The sequence below is a fragment of the Elaeis guineensis genome, chromosome 11 (genome assembly GCF_000442705.2).
Source record: "Elaeis guineensis isolate ETL-2024a chromosome 11, EG11, whole genome shotgun sequence".
NCBI classification, from domain to species: Eukaryota; Viridiplantae; Streptophyta; class Magnoliopsida; order Arecales; family Arecaceae; genus Elaeis; species Elaeis guineensis.
The window spans coordinates 92387534-92405156 of NC_026003.2; the positions used below are offsets into that span (position 1 = coordinate 92387534).

The 17623-nt window shown below is 38.2% G+C and overlaps 1 protein-coding gene across 4 annotated transcripts in view; it reads left to right on the forward strand.

Annotated features, from left to right (window-relative positions):
* The first annotated feature begins 3954 nt into the window (after nt 1–3954).
* The window catches only part of LOC105061118 (uncharacterized), a 21036-nt gene continuing 7367 nt past the window's right edge, over nt 3955–17623 (forward strand). Inside the window, exons 1-9 of one of the 4 annotated variants that reach the window (XR_012135359.1) lie at nt 3955–4846; nt 6192–6721; nt 13085–13135; nt 13214–13321; nt 14478–14573; nt 14667–14768; nt 14848–14907; nt 15011–15077; nt 15172–15379. Coding sequence is in view for 1 of the 4 variants with exons in the window: in XM_073245648.1 (XP_073101749.1) it covers nt 4348–4846; nt 6192–6721; nt 13085–13135; nt 13214–13321; nt 14478–14573; nt 14667–14768; nt 14848–14907; nt 15011–15076 (1512 nt within the window). In the remaining 3 variants the exon portion in view is untranslated. Of the gene's footprint in view, nt 4847–6191; nt 6722–13084; nt 13136–13213; nt 13322–14477; nt 14574–14666; nt 14769–14847; nt 14908–15010; nt 15078–15164; nt 15380–17623 lie in introns of all 4 variants that reach the window. The other 3 variants (XM_073245648.1, XR_012135358.1, XR_012135357.1) reach the window with 3 other exon arrangements.

The window sequence follows — 17623 nt, forward strand, 5'->3', positions numbered from 1 at the left end:
AATCTAACCTTTTAATGATGGATCAAATATGGGTCAGATTGGTGGATCGGGTTATATTTTACCGGTCCTAATAGAAATGCCCTTGAGAAACTCTTCCGCCTAATGTTTAATGGGGGAGGTTGTTGGAGACAAAACTAACTATATAGAAATGCCCTCATGAAACTCTTGAGCATGGTGTTTAATGAGAGAGGATGTACACATTGCAGATAGAAATTTATTTTAATATAATATATATATATTTGTGTGTGTGTATTGGTGCAGGATTCTGCAAGGCGTCAGGATGCTGGAGTGGATGGTGAGGTGGGGTCTCCCAGGATGTGATTTATAAAAAAATTCTGATCGGAGGTTGCTCCGATGGGGATCCTCCGACACTCAAATCAGAATTCTCGTTCAACAGATAGAGGAGTGTGAGAGGCAGATTAATGGCGTTCCCTTTTTAGGATCCTCTTTGGACCTCTTTTTATGAATGGAGGTGGAAGTTTTGATTGGTAAGTTGGTTGGTACGATCCCATCCGATTAAGGCACAATTTGTGCGAAATGGCAAAATTATCGCTCGAGATTCTTAGGATATGACGGTTGTAGTTGCCTTATCAGTTTCATGATGGTTGTCACCTGGCTAGCATTGAATTTTGAATTAGTGTGTCAACTGGCATCAATGAGCCGAAGATTGGTCGGTCATAATCAGTAGTCGAACGCTCAAATGATGGCTTGTTTATAGTAGCGTGATTGACAACAGGGGTCTTTAAGGCTTCTAGACATGGCAATGATGGGCACAATAGAGGCAGAAGAGATGGTGGCATCGAATTAGTTGATTGATAGCCCTAATACCATGTTAAATATTTACAGAAGAAGAGGAAAATAAGAGAGAGAGAGAGAGAGAGAGAGAGGGACTTTATATTTATGTTTTATTACATTTGGCATATCTCAAGAGTTATATATACCACCATATAAGAAAAATAATATAGACTGATGTAGGATTATACTAATAAAGAAATATATTATGAATTGACATGTCATATGATCATCTAAAATCATGTGATCTTTGAAATTATGTGATCTCTCTAAAATATTATGATCTCTAAAATCATGTAATCATCTAAAATCAAGTTGAAGATCAAATAAAATGATATAAGTGACAGCATAAATTTTGAAATCTCAAGTACACTAAAATGATGATCCACCAAAACTTTTGCCTAAGTTTCTTAATTCAATTATCAAGTAGGAGACCAGTATTCCAATAATCAATATAACAAAAAGTTTGATTAATACAATCCAGATCAATTAAATTTCAGATAAGGACACTAAATTTAAAATGCTGGAAAATAATGCTTGAAATTATGAAATGGTATTTTTTAAGATAGAAGATAAGCAAACCCTCAGGTTGCGTTTGGTGCATCGCCTGGCAATGTTAATCTGAATTATCTATAATCTAGATAGATTGTCAGTAATGTGAATTACTACGTTTGGTATAGATAGATAATGTTGCAATAAAATTATTAGAAATCTGGATTGATATATTTGGTATGACAAGTAGATTACTGATAAGATAAAATTAAATTTCTAAAATACCCCTAAGTCAAATATATTAAAAATTTATATACTATGACTTATACTGAATATCATCCTAATATCGTAGCTATCGAATAGCAATGTGGGCTTAATTCTTTCATTTTTTTATTTTTATTTTTTTTAATTATTTAAAGAACAAGGCTTAGTATCATGGCACCCACTATGCAACCGGAGGTTTAGTATTGATGTCAAGGATAGTGCATCAAATATATGTCCCATCTAAGGTACCTAAACAATTCTACAATAAAATAAATATATTATTATTATATTATTATTATAAGGTGTTCTTTAAATAATTTAAAATTAACAAATATTTATCCACCTAATTAGAAAAATTATCTTGAACCATTTCTATCTATAGTTAGTTGAGTTATTAGGTACGTACTCTATTTTCTTGAGCAATATTTCATGGCAAAGAAGAATAGACTTCAATACAACTGCAAACTGTCTACTGATTGTCTTCCCACTCCTTACAAATTATCTTTTAATTACTCTATTCTTCGCATGGTGAGCACATATATATAAAAATATAGCAACCATCTCCTCAACACACATATTTTGGACACTCAACAATCTCCCAATAGTTTATAACATATCACATAATGTATGAAAATTTTTCCTATCTATATATGTATTTTCTATACATACCAACTTAGAATCAAATATAATCCTCCTTAAACTAATTTTTCTAATCTTGTGTCTATCATACTCATCAAGATCAGTTCTTCTTCTCTTGTTTCTTCTCCTTATCAATAAATAAATACAATATGTATGTAATATACCAATTAACGAAACAATAGCCCTATGAAGGTTGATGTACATTGCAATGATAGATGCTAATTTTGAAAGTAACTCCTCTAGCAATCGATCCATCTAAATCACAGTATTATCATAAAAAAATATTTTAACAAATTTCATGTTAAAATATAAAGATAAAAAAAATTATGAAACAAATTGAGTCCAAACAACGGCTATTGAGTCCTAGAAATGCAGCAAAATCCTCTAAACAAAAATCAGTATCATTCCTCCCTTCTCTTTTCTCTTCTTTCTCCTCCCGCTCTCTTCTAACTTCTACGATCCCAGCATCCCCACAGCCCTATCTCCATGAGCACAACGAAACCCTTCCTATGATCCCACCCTTTTACCAACACCCCCCCCCCAAAAAAAAATTCCACCAGCATCAAAATCCAAACAACGAAACCCCCTTCCGACTTCTCCTTCCCTTCTCCCACCTCCGCCGCACCCGCAACCCCACCTCCCCTCTCCTCCCCCTCCTCGATGTCGACGGCGTCTCCCCTGATCTCTCCCTCCTCCCACCCTCATCAACCTCCTCTGACCTCTCTCTCCTCCCACCATCATCGACCTCCCCCTCCTCCCGCCCGTATCCGTCCCTCCTCGACACCGACAGACAATGTCTCTCTCGACCTCCCCATCCTCACCACACTCATCGGCCCTCTTCTCCTGCCTCCACTGCGCCCACATCCCCTGCCTTCAACTCTGTCCTCATCGGAGTCTCGTCTGCCACCCGTGAGAGCAAAGCATCCTCAGGCTCGCACCCCACCGCTGCCTCATCCAGCTCTGTTGCCCATCAGTACAAGCACCCCCAGCTCAAGGTGGTTCATTAGTATGCGCACCATCGATCGATGCTCACAAAGACAACCCATTCCCCCCAAAAAGCATCGACGCTCACAGAGACAATGCATCCAAAAAAAGAAAAAAAAATAATGATCAGAAAGAAAGAAAAAAAGATTACTTATTGGCACGGTGGGAAGAGGTCATCGGTGATGACTAGAGTGGACCAAATGGTGACGATTTGACAGGAAGGGATGTAAGAGATGGAGGTTTGGGTGGCTAGGGCTTGTGATGCTAGATGGTGAAGGGAGAGAGAAGGGAAGTGTCGTAGGAAGAAAAAGCACGATAATTTTTTTGAGGGTAGTTTTGTCAAAAAAAAATTATTGCAATCTTATCAAATCGATGATAATCTGGATAGCCATCCCTCTTGAAGATAATTCAGATTGCCTCTTAGGAGGCAAGCCGGATGGTCACTTAAAAGACATACCAAATGCAGTAATGTGATGGGTCCATGTTAAATTACCGACAATTTGGATAGATTGTCAGCTACCAAATGCAACCTCAGGTTCTTGATTCTGTCCTTGCTCAAAAATTTATCACTCGTATGAGAATGGCATCAATTGCCAATGATCATATGATAACCCTTTTGATCTAAAATTTATGATCATCTATAGTTTTTGATTGTAATTATTCCTGTACACATGCACTGCAGCGTAACTTTTATTGGTTTTAAATACATAACCGAAAGAAATACCTGATCCAGCTCTATTCAGAGACATTTCAGAACAAACAAGATAGCAAAGGTGACTCGCATTTTCGGACTCGGGAGGTTTTGCGGGTTAGCCTGGCCATGCATCCTAACGCATCACAGCTGTCAACGTTTAAATCCTGGCCGTTGGATTAAGCTTCAAACGTCTACGATTTCTAAATCGGAATCCAAGCCACGAGCTTCGCTCAAGCTAGCTCGCTCGGAATGCTCCTTCCGTCTGCGACCCGCTTCATCCCGTGACCCCCGGCAGGCCGCCCACAGCTCCCACCGCCGCGCCGTCGGCTCTCTTCGAGCACGCCTCCATTCCGTCGAACACCTTGTATATATCTCCGTCTCCCTTCCCTTCCCTCCCCTCTTCTCCCATGGTTTAGGCTGGCGGTCAAGCAGCTGCTGCCGCTGCCTCCGTTTCTTCTGTGGCGCAATCGGTCGAACAAGAGATGGCCGCAATAACCACTGCAAGTAAAGCCCTCAGGGCCCCGTTGGCTCGCCTCGTCTCTGTCCGCTCGCTCTCCCAACTTCCCAACGCCGCCGCGAGGAGGCCTTTGACCCGGTCCCTCCTTTTTCCGCTAAACGAGGAACCTCAGCGCGCCCGGCGCTTCTCGGCCAACGCGGTGATGGGCGACCGGGTGGTCCAGGAGCTGCTGGCTGAGGTGGAGAGAGAGAAGCAGCGGGAGAGAGAGGAGAAGAGGAAGGCTGGGGTGGAGGTCGACGAGGAGGAAGAAGAAGAGGACTACATGGGGGTGGTCCCGCTCATAGAGAAGCTGGAGAAGAAGAAGGTCAAGGATCTCGACAATATCGATCAGTTCTGGGAGCCCACCGACTCCGAGAGCGATGACGACCAGCGCTTCTCCCCTGACGAGGTGAAGAAGCGCGCTGATGAGTTCGAGAAGAAGTGCAAGCGGCATGCCGAGTTGCTCAAGAACTTCGCCGAGGCTGGTACAGGAACAATAATGCCATCTTTTGTTATTTCTTTTTTCTAAATTTGGGAATTAAATCCTTGATGCACTGTGGCAAGAGTTCGATAGGAGAAAGAAATCTTGTCGCTTTGATACAAACACCTGACCATTTGAATGGCCTATTTGCTTATTATTAGAAAAATTGAAGGCTTGGAGGGTAAACGAGTGTGTGTTTGGGTGTGCCGAGGACGAGTCTGCTTCTCTTCGTGAAGGGTAGCTGCATAGTTCCACTTTTTCATTTAATTTGCAAAGCTTTAGTTTTATTTATTTATTAAATCATTTGTTCTTTGGTTGGGAAGGAAGTGCAACTTTTGTTTTTCCAGCTCCCGACAAGCTGCGAATGCAAGTCATCCAAGAATGAGTGTTAGAAGAACTTCAAGTTAATTTCTGATATACGGCTTTATTAAGTGAGAAGAGTGAATGTTGCATGAGGGTATTTGGTGCTGAGCCTATGTAGTTGGGGCAAGGATAGTTATGGTTGCTATTTCTTGTTCTATTGGCTCAAATCACTGAATCTTGTGACATTAAACTAAGGATAACAAATGTGAGAATCAATTAGAAATAAGCTTTTTCTGCGGTGGTTTTTCAGCAACTATGTTTTCAGCACTGGGTGCTTGTTGGTTTTTGAGGTCCTAGGGTGTTGTTAAAGATGATGCAGAGAGAGATACATATGATGTCGAGCAAAGAGACAAGCATGGGAATATGATGTACAGTGATACTAAATTTTTTGAATCCCTTCCCACCTGCATAATTCCTGGTTGTTTGCGATACACTTTCACATCTTAGTTGTTGATTCATAATAGAACATTTGCATTCCACCTAGTTTTTTTCCCGTTAGTCTGTAAATATGTGTTACCTCCACGTCCTCATATCTTGCAGGTTTCTTGGCTGTGTAGCTGAATTGACTGGCTTTAAGCATCTTATCGTGAGTGTTTGATATTCAAATATTAAAGCTTAGTCAGTTGCTTAAAGTAACTGTTCATCAGCATTCTTTTTGGGAGAATGTTCGATGTTAATTGGAATTTAGTGGGTTTAATAATACATGTAGAACATGTCTAAGGTGAATCATTTAGTAGACAAGGCATTTATAACTTTATATTACTCTTTTCTGAATGTTCCTGGTTTGCATCATTGTTAAATGAGATGCAAGCATCCCACATTTTTATACTGATAGTAATATATCTCGATGACTTGAGTTGCCTTCCCTCATTTGTTCTCTCATCCGGCATTGCTAGTGAATTTTGCACCCTGTAGTAAAATTGGCTACATCTTCTCTGATATTTGCTTGGTGGTAACTCATTTACATGTTTGTAATTATGTAACAGAAACTCTTGATGAAGCTCATAAATGGATGACGAAAATTGACAAATTTGAGCGGCGACATTTGAGACTGCCACTGGAGTACAAGGTTATTGGTGATTTGATGAATTGCTTGAAGGAAACCACTGAAACAAAGGACAGATTTATTCTGCTACAGAAGCTCAATCGAGCTGTGAGGTTGATGGAGTGCAAGGAGGCCTATGACCCAAACAATCCTGCAAATTTTGGAGTTATCCAACATCAGCAAGTTGGTTCTCCTGATGATCTGGTGGATAATGCTGGATTTGAAAGGGAAAAGGAAATGATTCAAGGAGCTAGTCTTGAGGAAGATGATGAAGATTTCTCTGAAACAAAAGAGAAGGATGATTTACTATTGGAGAAACTCAATGCCATTGAGAAAAGGATTGAGGAGAAGCTAGCAGAACTGGATCATATATTTGGAAAGAAAGGCAGGGTTCTGGAGGAGGAAATCAAAGAGCTGGTAGAGGAGAGAAATTCTTTGACAGAAAAGAAAAGAAGACCTCTCTATCAAAAAGTAAGTGCTGGCATCTTTACGAAGCTTACATCACAAGCAAAATAGTTATTTAGCTTCTGAGGAGTATGCTTTCTGTATATTTGTATTATGCCCTTATCATTGTTCCCTTTATTTTTAAATTACTTAAAAAGCTCATATGGATATTTATAATCAGTCTGATGGTGTATAGTTGCAGATAAGCTGTGCATAAAAGCTATGTGCTGTAACTGATCAATATGCTTTCCTAAATTTATTCTAGGAACTAGATTTGCATCTATATCCTTAAATGATTAGAAGATGGTTGCTTCGTGTGTCTAACTTTAGGGTGGAAGTGATTGTAAATTCTTTCTTTACTTTTCAGTGGCATACTCTCTTTCCTTGTCTGTGCTGCCTATGCTTGTTAAAATAGATTAGCTTCACAGAACTGAGCATCTTGATGACTCAATTATAGATACTTATGAACAGTTGATCTGGGATTATAAAAAAAAGGATATTGTGAGGCTCCTACTATCTACTCTACAAAGGAGGAAAAGGTTGTCAGGAATAGGGAAATTTCTTGGCCATGCTTGGGGAACATTGGAACACCCTGTTGTTAGACCATTCTAATCTATTCTTTGGATGGAAGATAAATGGCATAGAAGAAGTGAGGAACCAACTGGTGGCTTAGAAAATTCAGGCATTCGTTTGATCAATATCTTTGTGTCAGTGTCTTATTCATGATTAAGTTGTTTTAGAGAGGGATGTGATATATATGGAAGTGGGGGAGACAAAGACAAACCTTTTGTTCAGTCTTGATTTTTTATGAGACCTTTTTTGGTGCCCATTTACCTATTTGATCTGCTGAAGGTGTTGAGAGTTGGCTGTTTTCCTGGGACCAGCCAGCAAATGATTAAGCTGCTAAATAAATGGAATTTAATTTTTCATGGGATCCGATGAGACTTTTGGAAGTACAGGGTTTCATGAAGTTATTGATAGGTTGATTCTTGACTTAAAGAGGATATAAAATTTCTGCCTCATATGCAAAATTTGGAACTAGTAAAAATTTAAATCCCTTTTACGTAAATGGAGCAACCATTTCATTAATTTTGTATTTAATCATTTTCTTTTAGCATTGCCATTTGGCCATGTATGCCCTTTTATTTTCTTGATCACCTATATTTCTATTATCTTCTTAGAGCTGTTGTTATCTTTTTCTGAAATAATCTTTCACCGATTGTAAGGAAAGAAATGAACATTCAAAGATATCTCAAATCACCAAATTTCTATCATGTCCATTTAAAAGCATAAAGTGCTATCAACCTGTTATAAATTATGCAAAATCACCATGTCCTCACTTTCGGGCATTAATATTCTATTGCGTTTAGGCATGTTTGATTTCTAGAAAGTGGGTCTACTGAAGTGGAGTTTTCCAGAACTGAGCACTTTAAGCTGTTGGGTTGCCTGAAGTGACTGCTGAAATGTAGTTCAGTTGGAAGTGAGACTTCTACCCAGTGCAGTGGGTTATAAATGTAAACCCACTTTAGTGGCTTTGGATGGGGGAGGGTCCAAACTCCGAAGTGCCTGAAGCGGGCAACTTCAACTTCCTCCACTTTTACCCAACCAACATGTCCTTAGTCATTTTCTAGTTGATTTATTCTTATAGCATTATTAGTTGGAATTCATATTAGTTGTGGAGTTGCAGTATCATACTTACAGATTATTCAAAACTTCTCACCTTGATAAAGTAATGTAGTGCATCAAACTGAACATGTTGATGTTTCCAACTATTAAGGACAATCATTAATTTCACATGTGGGGCTTTATAAAAGGATTTATTATAAAATATAAGATTTTTTTTTTTTAACATCAAGAAGTCATCTCATGATTTTTACATCAAGAACTTTCATATGTGCATCTAGATGCTGTCTGTCTTCTTGTCTGCTTGCATCCCCATCCATAAATTTGCTTGATTATATGCGTCCTACTTGGCCCTTTATCATTTCTGAATAATTTTACATTAATATTTTCTGTTCTGTCCTTATAATGAGTGCCTTATTGAAAGGCCATACCTAATATGCACTTAAAATGTCAGAACCTTTTCAGATGGATCTCTTTCAATTTATTTTCTTGATGTATGACCTTTTATAATCTTAAAACACCGTCCCTTTCATATCAACTCATATTGACCTTTTACCCGGAGCTCTTCATGCCTTCCAGTTTGATTCATAGCTGATACAGGTCCTATTAATCTTTTTATGATCTAGTAATCAGGGTATTCAGCAAATGCATGACACTTTGAAAGGTGTGGTTCCACTTTATTTGCTTTGCTGTAATCCTATTAGGGGCATACTTATCTATGTCCTTTTTTTTGCAGGGTAAATAAGATCAAAGGTTTTAATCCCGTGGGGCGGGAGCGTCCCGGTTTTTGTCCGGAACGGGATGCCCCGATTGGGCATCCTGGTATATGCTTGGGACACTCTTTTATATATATAATTATTCATATGCCGAGAAAAATATCACAATTGAGTGCATGGGCACGAAGATCAAGTAAAGTCACGGGCATAATAAAATTAGTCCGGTGTGCTAGTGCAAAATGGAGTCATGGGCATGAGGACAAGCCCTTCTTTTTTTGTAAGATGAGAACGAGGCCTTTGGTGCGGCCTCCCTGTTGCACGCATTTGGTACAATTGGACCGTGTCAAATCCCATGCCTGTTAACACACCACACTACCCCATGATTTTCTCCTATTCCTGATTGCACGTTATCCACCGTGCATATGCTCTAGGATTTGCCCTAAATCCTGAACGGCCTCACGAGAGCCCGAAGGCCCTATTTCCTTTCCTTTGGCCACCGCCTCCGGTCCTATCACCTCCCTTCTCCCTCTCTGGCCTCTCGGTTGGCTTGGCTCTTCGTCGTAAAATCCGACGGCCTCCCTCCTTGCCCCTCTCTCTCCTCCCTTCCCCTTCCTAAGTTGTCCTCCCTCTCAACATGATTTCCTCTTGAAAAAGTAGAATCAAAGGGAGAAGACTGTGCTCCCTTCGGCAATGATGCCAATGCCAACTCGTCAGCAAAAAAAGGAAGAGGTTAGTACCCCTTCTCTTTCATTCTTCTCCCTCCGACGACAAATGGCCCATTCAAAGCATCACTGGCATCGACATTTGGCCAAAAAAAAGGGCACGACCAGGACAGCTATGTCGGCTTCTGATCCGGCCGGGATGAAGACGGATGGCCGAGACCGAGGTCGGAAGTGGGTTTCGGGGTCCTGCACCTATCTCTGGTGTCGGAATCCCAAAAGAACAGGATGGGACGGCTAGGACTGCCCCCCTCCCCCAAGGACTTAAATTGTTGAATAAGATTATATGAAAGGTGGTGTAAATGATATGTTTAGGAAATTTTTATTCGTCAATTTCAAATACATACTTGACTCATACCCTTTTCCTCTCTGTTAGGTTATTAGATTTATAATTGGAAGGCTTGGTTGTATAGATGAACTACATATGGTTTAGAGTACTTGATTGCATAAATTTCTCCTTCACGTTTCCCAAAATCTTTCCATTTATCCGTTCATGGTTATTCTACAAAAATACAAAGCAATAGGAGTCCCAACATTTCATGGGTTAAGCTACTCAACTGTGCTATACAATATGCTATAACAAGGTGTCTAACCATAGTTAAGAAAATGGAAATAGTTTTACTATAAAGAAGCAGTTGAGCAAATTGAAGATTAATGAAAGTCTTGGGAAATTACTGGAATCTGGTGATTGTCTGCAGCATATATTGCACCAAGCTGACTCTTATAATTCTTTGTCTAATAGATTTAAAATTTTTCTTTGAATGAAACAAATCATACTGTGATCTAAATCTATTGCTTCTTCCCTGTAAACAACATAGTACTGATGACACAAAGACTCTGGTTGAAAGAACAGGAGCATTAATTGAAGAAATCCATCCAAAGATCAAAAAAAGTACCACAAGGTATATAGTAGCTGAGTACAATTGAAGGGCAAGTCAATATATAGAAAAAACATGGTAATGGTAATTTGCACAAAGAAAGGATCCTTGTTGTGCACGCTAAAAAGCAATACAAGAAATTGATCATTCCATTGGACAATTGAAATTTGGGACACATACATTTTTCGTTTGTAAATTTTGATTAGATCTATATGACCACAAAAGAAGTTATCTGCTCTCATGTCAACTTCTGGCTTGCATCCTCTCCAATTCCTTGTGGCATGCAACTTGAATCTTTTATTGGTCAAAGAGTGGTTGACCGTTATGTCCTTGCCCATGAAGTGGGTGAACAAGTTGCCAACTAAAGCTGCTTGGTTTGTGCAAGAAGAGGCTGAAAGGATTGTTATAAGAAACTAAAAGCTTGAGTATGAGTTCTTCCACTAATGGAGGATTATTGCAGGCTGGCCCTTTTTGGCCTATCAAATGGGACATCTAAGTTCTAAGCTAAGCTAATATTGAGTGGTTTACATCAATGTTTTCAGTCTTGGTACAGGACCAGGGACCCTGTGCCAGTAATTCATTGGTACAAGTTGGGTTGGTATGGCACCTCGTTATCAACACATGTTACATGGTTGGTATTGAGACAACAGTTGTACCATGGGTTGGTATAGGGCATCAGGAGCCCCAAAATTGGTATCATTAATGTGCCAAGGATTCAAATTTCAAGCATTAATATTGTATGGATGTAGCCCATACATATGCATCATACTGTGAATTGTCTTGATAAAGGGTATCAACCAGCATGCTTTGATATAGCCGATATGCCTACGGAAAATTGTGGCGGCCTCCAAATTGTCTTCCTCTCCCCTCTCCATGGTCATCCTATTTGATATGTGCTAAACTTTTTGTATTACTAGTTTATTACATAATGTCACCTAACTCAAAATTAAGAAATGCATTCAAAACATATTTATGTAAAACTTGATAATTAAAATGCAATTAAATTGTTGGATATCATTGAATTAATGATAATGCCGAAGATTACCAACATTCTATATGAAAGAGTCTACTATTAGTACTGATTTGACTAGTGAGCAAAGAAAGTACATGTATGATACTATTGAGCAAAAGTGATCATGTTTTAATCTTACCATGGTCTAATCTCGGCCTTGGAAAGATTTAAAAAAGGATGGAGAGAGACATTAACCAAGCTAGAAATTTGGGCTGCCGTAAAATTGCTAGATTGGATTTCTAATTGTGCGAAATCCAGTTTAAGCACCTCCACCACTCTCTTGATTGTCGTCACCATGTTGAAATGGTGGAGAACAAGCAAAACCACACTTTAACAGCCCATCCCTAGCAATACCAGGTGGTACCTCTCTGTTTCTACAGTTCGGAATCTGTTCCAGCCTGGTTTGGCCATTCTTGGGGCATACTGGCCCCCAACATACTAGCTTATACAGGAGTTGCTAAGAACTTGATGCTCAGTTAGGACTTGGTTTTGGCATTCGTTATTTCTGTCCAAATTTTTGTGACTTTTGATTAATAGTCCTTTCTGATGGGAACCCTTGGAGTAAAATTCATTTTTGAAAAGCTTTTGCTTAAGAACTCAGGATGGACAACCTCAAATAGTTTCGATTTATTGGCCACATACTTGGGGCACTAATGGAATTTTTTGATATCATGAACTAGCATGCCTTTTGTGGTAAAATTTTGTATTGTGAGGATAGCCATGGAGCAGATTTGAAGCTGTTTCATCGGAGTTCCTTTGGATCCACCAGCTAAGCCTTTGCAAACAATATAATGAGGGGAAGGATCCTTTCATGAGAGCATTTATTTATCTTTACAGGCTTTCTCTATGTTATCTTTTTCGTGTATACTTCTTTATCAACCTAGCCATGTCAAGTGCCCCCCATATCCCTTACCCTCCATTGATCCACCAAAATTTTAATAACTCACATGAATAATTACATCTTTTTGAGTGACGTAAACTCTTCTTGATGGTCAAAGGTGATTTATTGGCATCATCCCCGTGAAGTCCAATCACTATTTTTATTTCCTCCCCATGCAAATCAAATCTGTACCACGTGCCTGTTCTGACATTCATAATGAGTAGATATGGACATACAAAGGTGGTGTGTATTATGCCATATTATGTCTTCTCAATGATATATACATTGCATTCTGAATTTTGCTCAAAAGATCTAAGTCTCTCTTCTTACATTGATACTCATCATTAATAAGCAAAAACGGAAAATTGTTACATGTTTATCCTCTTATACATGTTATTTGTAGCATATGGTCTTACAAAATAGTTTCCTGAAAAGATACAGTTGTAGTTTGTACTTCAATCTGCCTTTTTTCTTTTTCTTTTTCTTTTTTTTTATTGCTGGCAACTCTGCAAGTTATACCTTGTCTTGATATACAAGTCATTTTTTTTACCAATCAATACAGGGCTTTGATGTGAAGATAATTGATGTAAATCGGACGTGTAAAGTTACAAAGGTGATTTCTCTTTCACTTCCCTCTTTGACTAGAGGTGATTCATTTCTTTGTTATGTTTCTTATTTATTTCTATTTCAGGGAGGGCAAGTGGTGAAGTACACTGCATTGCTTGCTACTGGAAACTACCATGGAGTTGTGGGTTTTGCTAAAGCCAAAGCTCCAACGGCTAAGATTGCTATTCAAAGGGTATGAGTTTGAAGTCTTTCTAGATTTATATAGCTATAAAATTTGAATGCATATATGTTAATAGAATTGAGTTTTTGCTTGTTTAACATGTTAGCTTGTTTCTTTGCAATAAGGTATTTTGTGCTTTTTTCATGGCATGCATAAAACCTTAAATCAGCACACTTCAATTTCACTCGTCCTCTATCTTGTTTTAGTGGCTGTCCTGTGCTCAATTGCTGCTCTATATTGTCTAGTAGCAAAGCTTACACTGGTTCACTTTGATTGTTGCTGGACCCTATTTTCTTTATTTCATTCATAAACTAGTGAATATTTACATGCAAATGCATGTGTGGAATGGGAGATATTCAGAGCCAAATTATATTATTCACGAGTGAGAAAAAGAAAACTCAGATCTATATTAGTAAATTGGTTTTAGACAGGTTTACCATGTGCAAACAAAAACCATAATCTTCATAATGCGATGTCACATGCACTTCTGGCAAGCAATTGAAACTAGGCTGTGGCGGATGTGTAAACTTGAACTTAATAAATATCACCCTCTACATTTATTGCAGTCTGTAATCAACTCCCTATGTGGATGCATTAGAACTCACAAACTTTATCACCACTGCAGTTTATGCCAATATTGTGAAAGAAGAAAAGAACAGATATGAGGCATGGGCCAAATGATTCCACCTACCTTTTAATCAAGATTTTAAGCATCCGCCTTTATATAGTAGGCACTTTCATCAAGCGGGGAAGAAGAGATGTCATAATTGGTTGATAAACTACAATTGCAGTTTGATTTAGGAAGTCCCAACAAGGCTTAACAAACAAAGAAAACAATAGAGACTTCCGGGTATAGGGTGATGACCCAAGGTGCTTGTATAGTTGGTGCCATTAAATGCATTCACTTAACCTGAATCATAAATCTATCTTAAGAATCCAGGTAATACTTGAACTCTAACATGGATTGCTACTTGGCATATGTAATGGAAAATTCATGTGTGCGCGCCTCTTTGTACTCCCCCCATCCCCCACCCCCCCCTCAACAGTATTGAAATATTGATAAACTTAAGATCTCTTTTCATATGGGCGTATGCTAAGGGCTTTTGCCATTTGGTCTGTTATGGTTACAGATGAGAACCCTGATTTCTGTTTTCCTTCTAATCCTCAGGCATATGAGAAATGCTTCCAGAATCTTCATTACATTGAGCGATATGAAGGGCATACTATTGCTCATGCAATCCATATGACATATGAGAAAACCAAGGTGCACATCCACCCTGTTTTCTTATTCAATTTATTGTCTGTCAGTCAGGTTTGATGTTTTAAGTTCATCCCTTTTTGTTGACACTGCTGTTAGGTATACCTCTGGCCTGGTCCAATGAGGAGTGGGATGTCAGCAGCAAGCAAAACTGTTGAAACTGTCCTACGGTTGGCTGGTTTCAGCAATGTCAAGTCAAAGGTTCACTGCTGCTAATGAAAAACTTGTGTTCCTGTCACTTTTCGATTGCAGACGGCATTAATGCTCAGTTTTCTTGCAGATCATTGGCTCAAGGAACCCGCTAAATGTCATGAAGGCTCTTTTCAAAGCACTGAATGCTGTAAGTTGAATATTCCTGACTCTAATCTCACCAATTTTCCTTTCTTGCAACTGATTATCATGTCCACAACTTCATGTTGCTTGATCTCATCTTTGCCATGCAGATTGAAACTCCCAAGGATGTCCAAGAGAAGTTTGGACGAACTGTTGTTGAGTCATACTTATTATGAAGCAAGTGCATCTGAGCACTCCATTACATTCACAAGCATTCCTTTTTTTTTTTCTTTTCTGCAAATCTAATCTTTTCCCATGTTGTAGGCTACAGGGTATCCCTCTGCAAGCTGGGCCAAATCCTCTTGATATTTTTCAGGTCTCCAGCCATTTTTGAAACCGTCTTATCTATCCAATCTATATACTTAATAATCACACGTGACCTGCATGTCCACATAACGTATACAAGGATTAGATCAGATCATTAAATTGTTTTTCCGGGCTTGATGCTTCTCCATTAGCCAAGTTGAGATCTTGCATGGGTAAATCTACAATGACTCCCTCAAATTCAACTACTGAACTAAATCTTCTCCAACCAATATATTGTTGTTATGATGCCTCCTCAATTTTCCCTTTATTATTTTTTTATTTTTCATTTTGATGCTTTATTGTGTTATTAGGGCTAATTTTCTTGTCAGTGAGTGGACATAAATGTCACAACACAATCATATTTTAATCAGGTCATGAGAGAGAAGATGGATGGAGTTAAAAGAGCGGATAACTTTCGTCCATCGTTTGGTTCAAAAAGTTTTAAAAAGTATGAAAATGAGGGATTGCTCATTCACTTAGGATCACCAATTTGCATCTTCCCAAATTGAGAAGATACAAGAAGGATGATGGAGCATGTGAGGATTGGGTTTCTGTATTAATAACATTATCCCTCATTAATTTTTTTAATTAAATTATAATACTTCAATTTTTCATTCACTTTGTGTGTGTTTGTATTATATATTATATTTATATAATCAATCCTATACTATTAAATTTTAAGGTAAATTACATGAACATCCACTCATTTTTAGTTTGATTTTGTTTATACTTTTTTTCTTTGATTTTAAAAAGTGTTAAACCAGTTCTTCGAATTTTTGTTATGTTCCAACATAATCATATCATTCACTTACCAACAAATGATGTTAGTTTGTTATTTTAATGAACGAAAATATATTTTGCTTATATAGGAGGGGTCGTTGGTAAGGAAGGGATGGAGGTGGGAGAGGGCAAGATCATGGAAGTTGGCATGGAGGGAGAAGATGGCATTAAAGGCTTGATGGGTGGGATTGGAGGAGGAGGAGCACGAGGAGGGGTAGGGGGAGAGAAGGAAGGAGAGAAGGGGGAAGGAGGGGTAGCTAGCGAGAAAGAAACAAAGATAAAGGGAGCCATAATGGAGAGAAAGAGCTCATGAGAAGGCTTAGAGGAGGTGGATGATAAGAAGGACAAGGGGGCATGTGGAAGAGGAAGGGAAGGAGGGATTGTCAGAAGAGATGGAGGTAGAGAGAGCCACTAAAGAGAGGGAGGGTTCGTGCGTGGGTTTGGAAGAGGAGGAGGATGAGGAGGAGAAGTATATGAGGAGGAAGGGGAGGAATAGATGGAGGTGGAGAGAGCCACCGTAAAGAGGGAGTTCTTGTGAGCGATATTGGAGGAGGAAGAGGACGAGAAAGAGGAGATGAGGAGAAAGGGGAGGAAGGGGAAGGAGGGTCATTAGCGAGAAAAGAGCGGAGGTGGAGGGAGTCCCCATGGAGGGGGAGAGCTCATGAATAGGCTTAGAGGAGGAGGAAGAAGAAGAGAAGTAGATGAGAAGAAAGAAGAGGGGAAGAAGAGGTTGTCAACAAGGAATGGACAGAGAAAGATGGCTCATAAGTGGGCTTGGAGGAAGAGGATGATAGAGAGGAGAAAGAGGTGAAGAGGAAGGGAAGTAAGGGATGAGGAAGAGGGAGAAGGAGAGATAGCAATGATGGTGGAGGAGGGGAGTGGAGGGAGGAGGTGAGGAAAAAGTGGTTTAGTAATTTTATAAAGTGACAGTATCATGTGTAGTCATGTGACAATAAAAATAAATAGTAAGGCCATTTGCGAAACATCTCAAAAAATCAAAGGACTAGTTAGACATATTTTTAAAGTCGAGAGAATATAAGTGAAATTAGATTAAAGTTGAAAGAATGTTTCTATAATTTATTCTAAATTTTGTTACTAATTATTTTAAATTTAATATATAATTTTTATAATTATAAGTAAATAATTAAAATTATCTTCTATTTTTCTATTTATATTTACTTTTTTAGTTAACTATTTGTATAAAATTAATTAATCATTTAAATTAAATTATAAGTTAATTTACTATTTATATAATTAATATGTATAAATAAATTAACTCATATATCATTAATTTATAAAATTATTTATTTAATTAAATTTTATCAAAACTAAATATTTATATAATTTTTATGTAATTATAAATTATAAAGATTATATTTATATGTTGCTCTACTTCTTTAATATAAATAATATTATAAATTGATAATAATAATATTTTTTATCAAAGAATAGTTTAGTAAAAATATTATATAAACATCATTCATCATTCTTTTCATTTCTCCAATATCAAATAGAGAAGGGAGTCATTCACATCCATCCTTTCATATTTTATCAAATATATGAGAGATGATAGATCTTTTATCTATTCATCCATCTTCTCTTTCATCTATGTTTTGTCTTTCATCCATCTTTCCTAC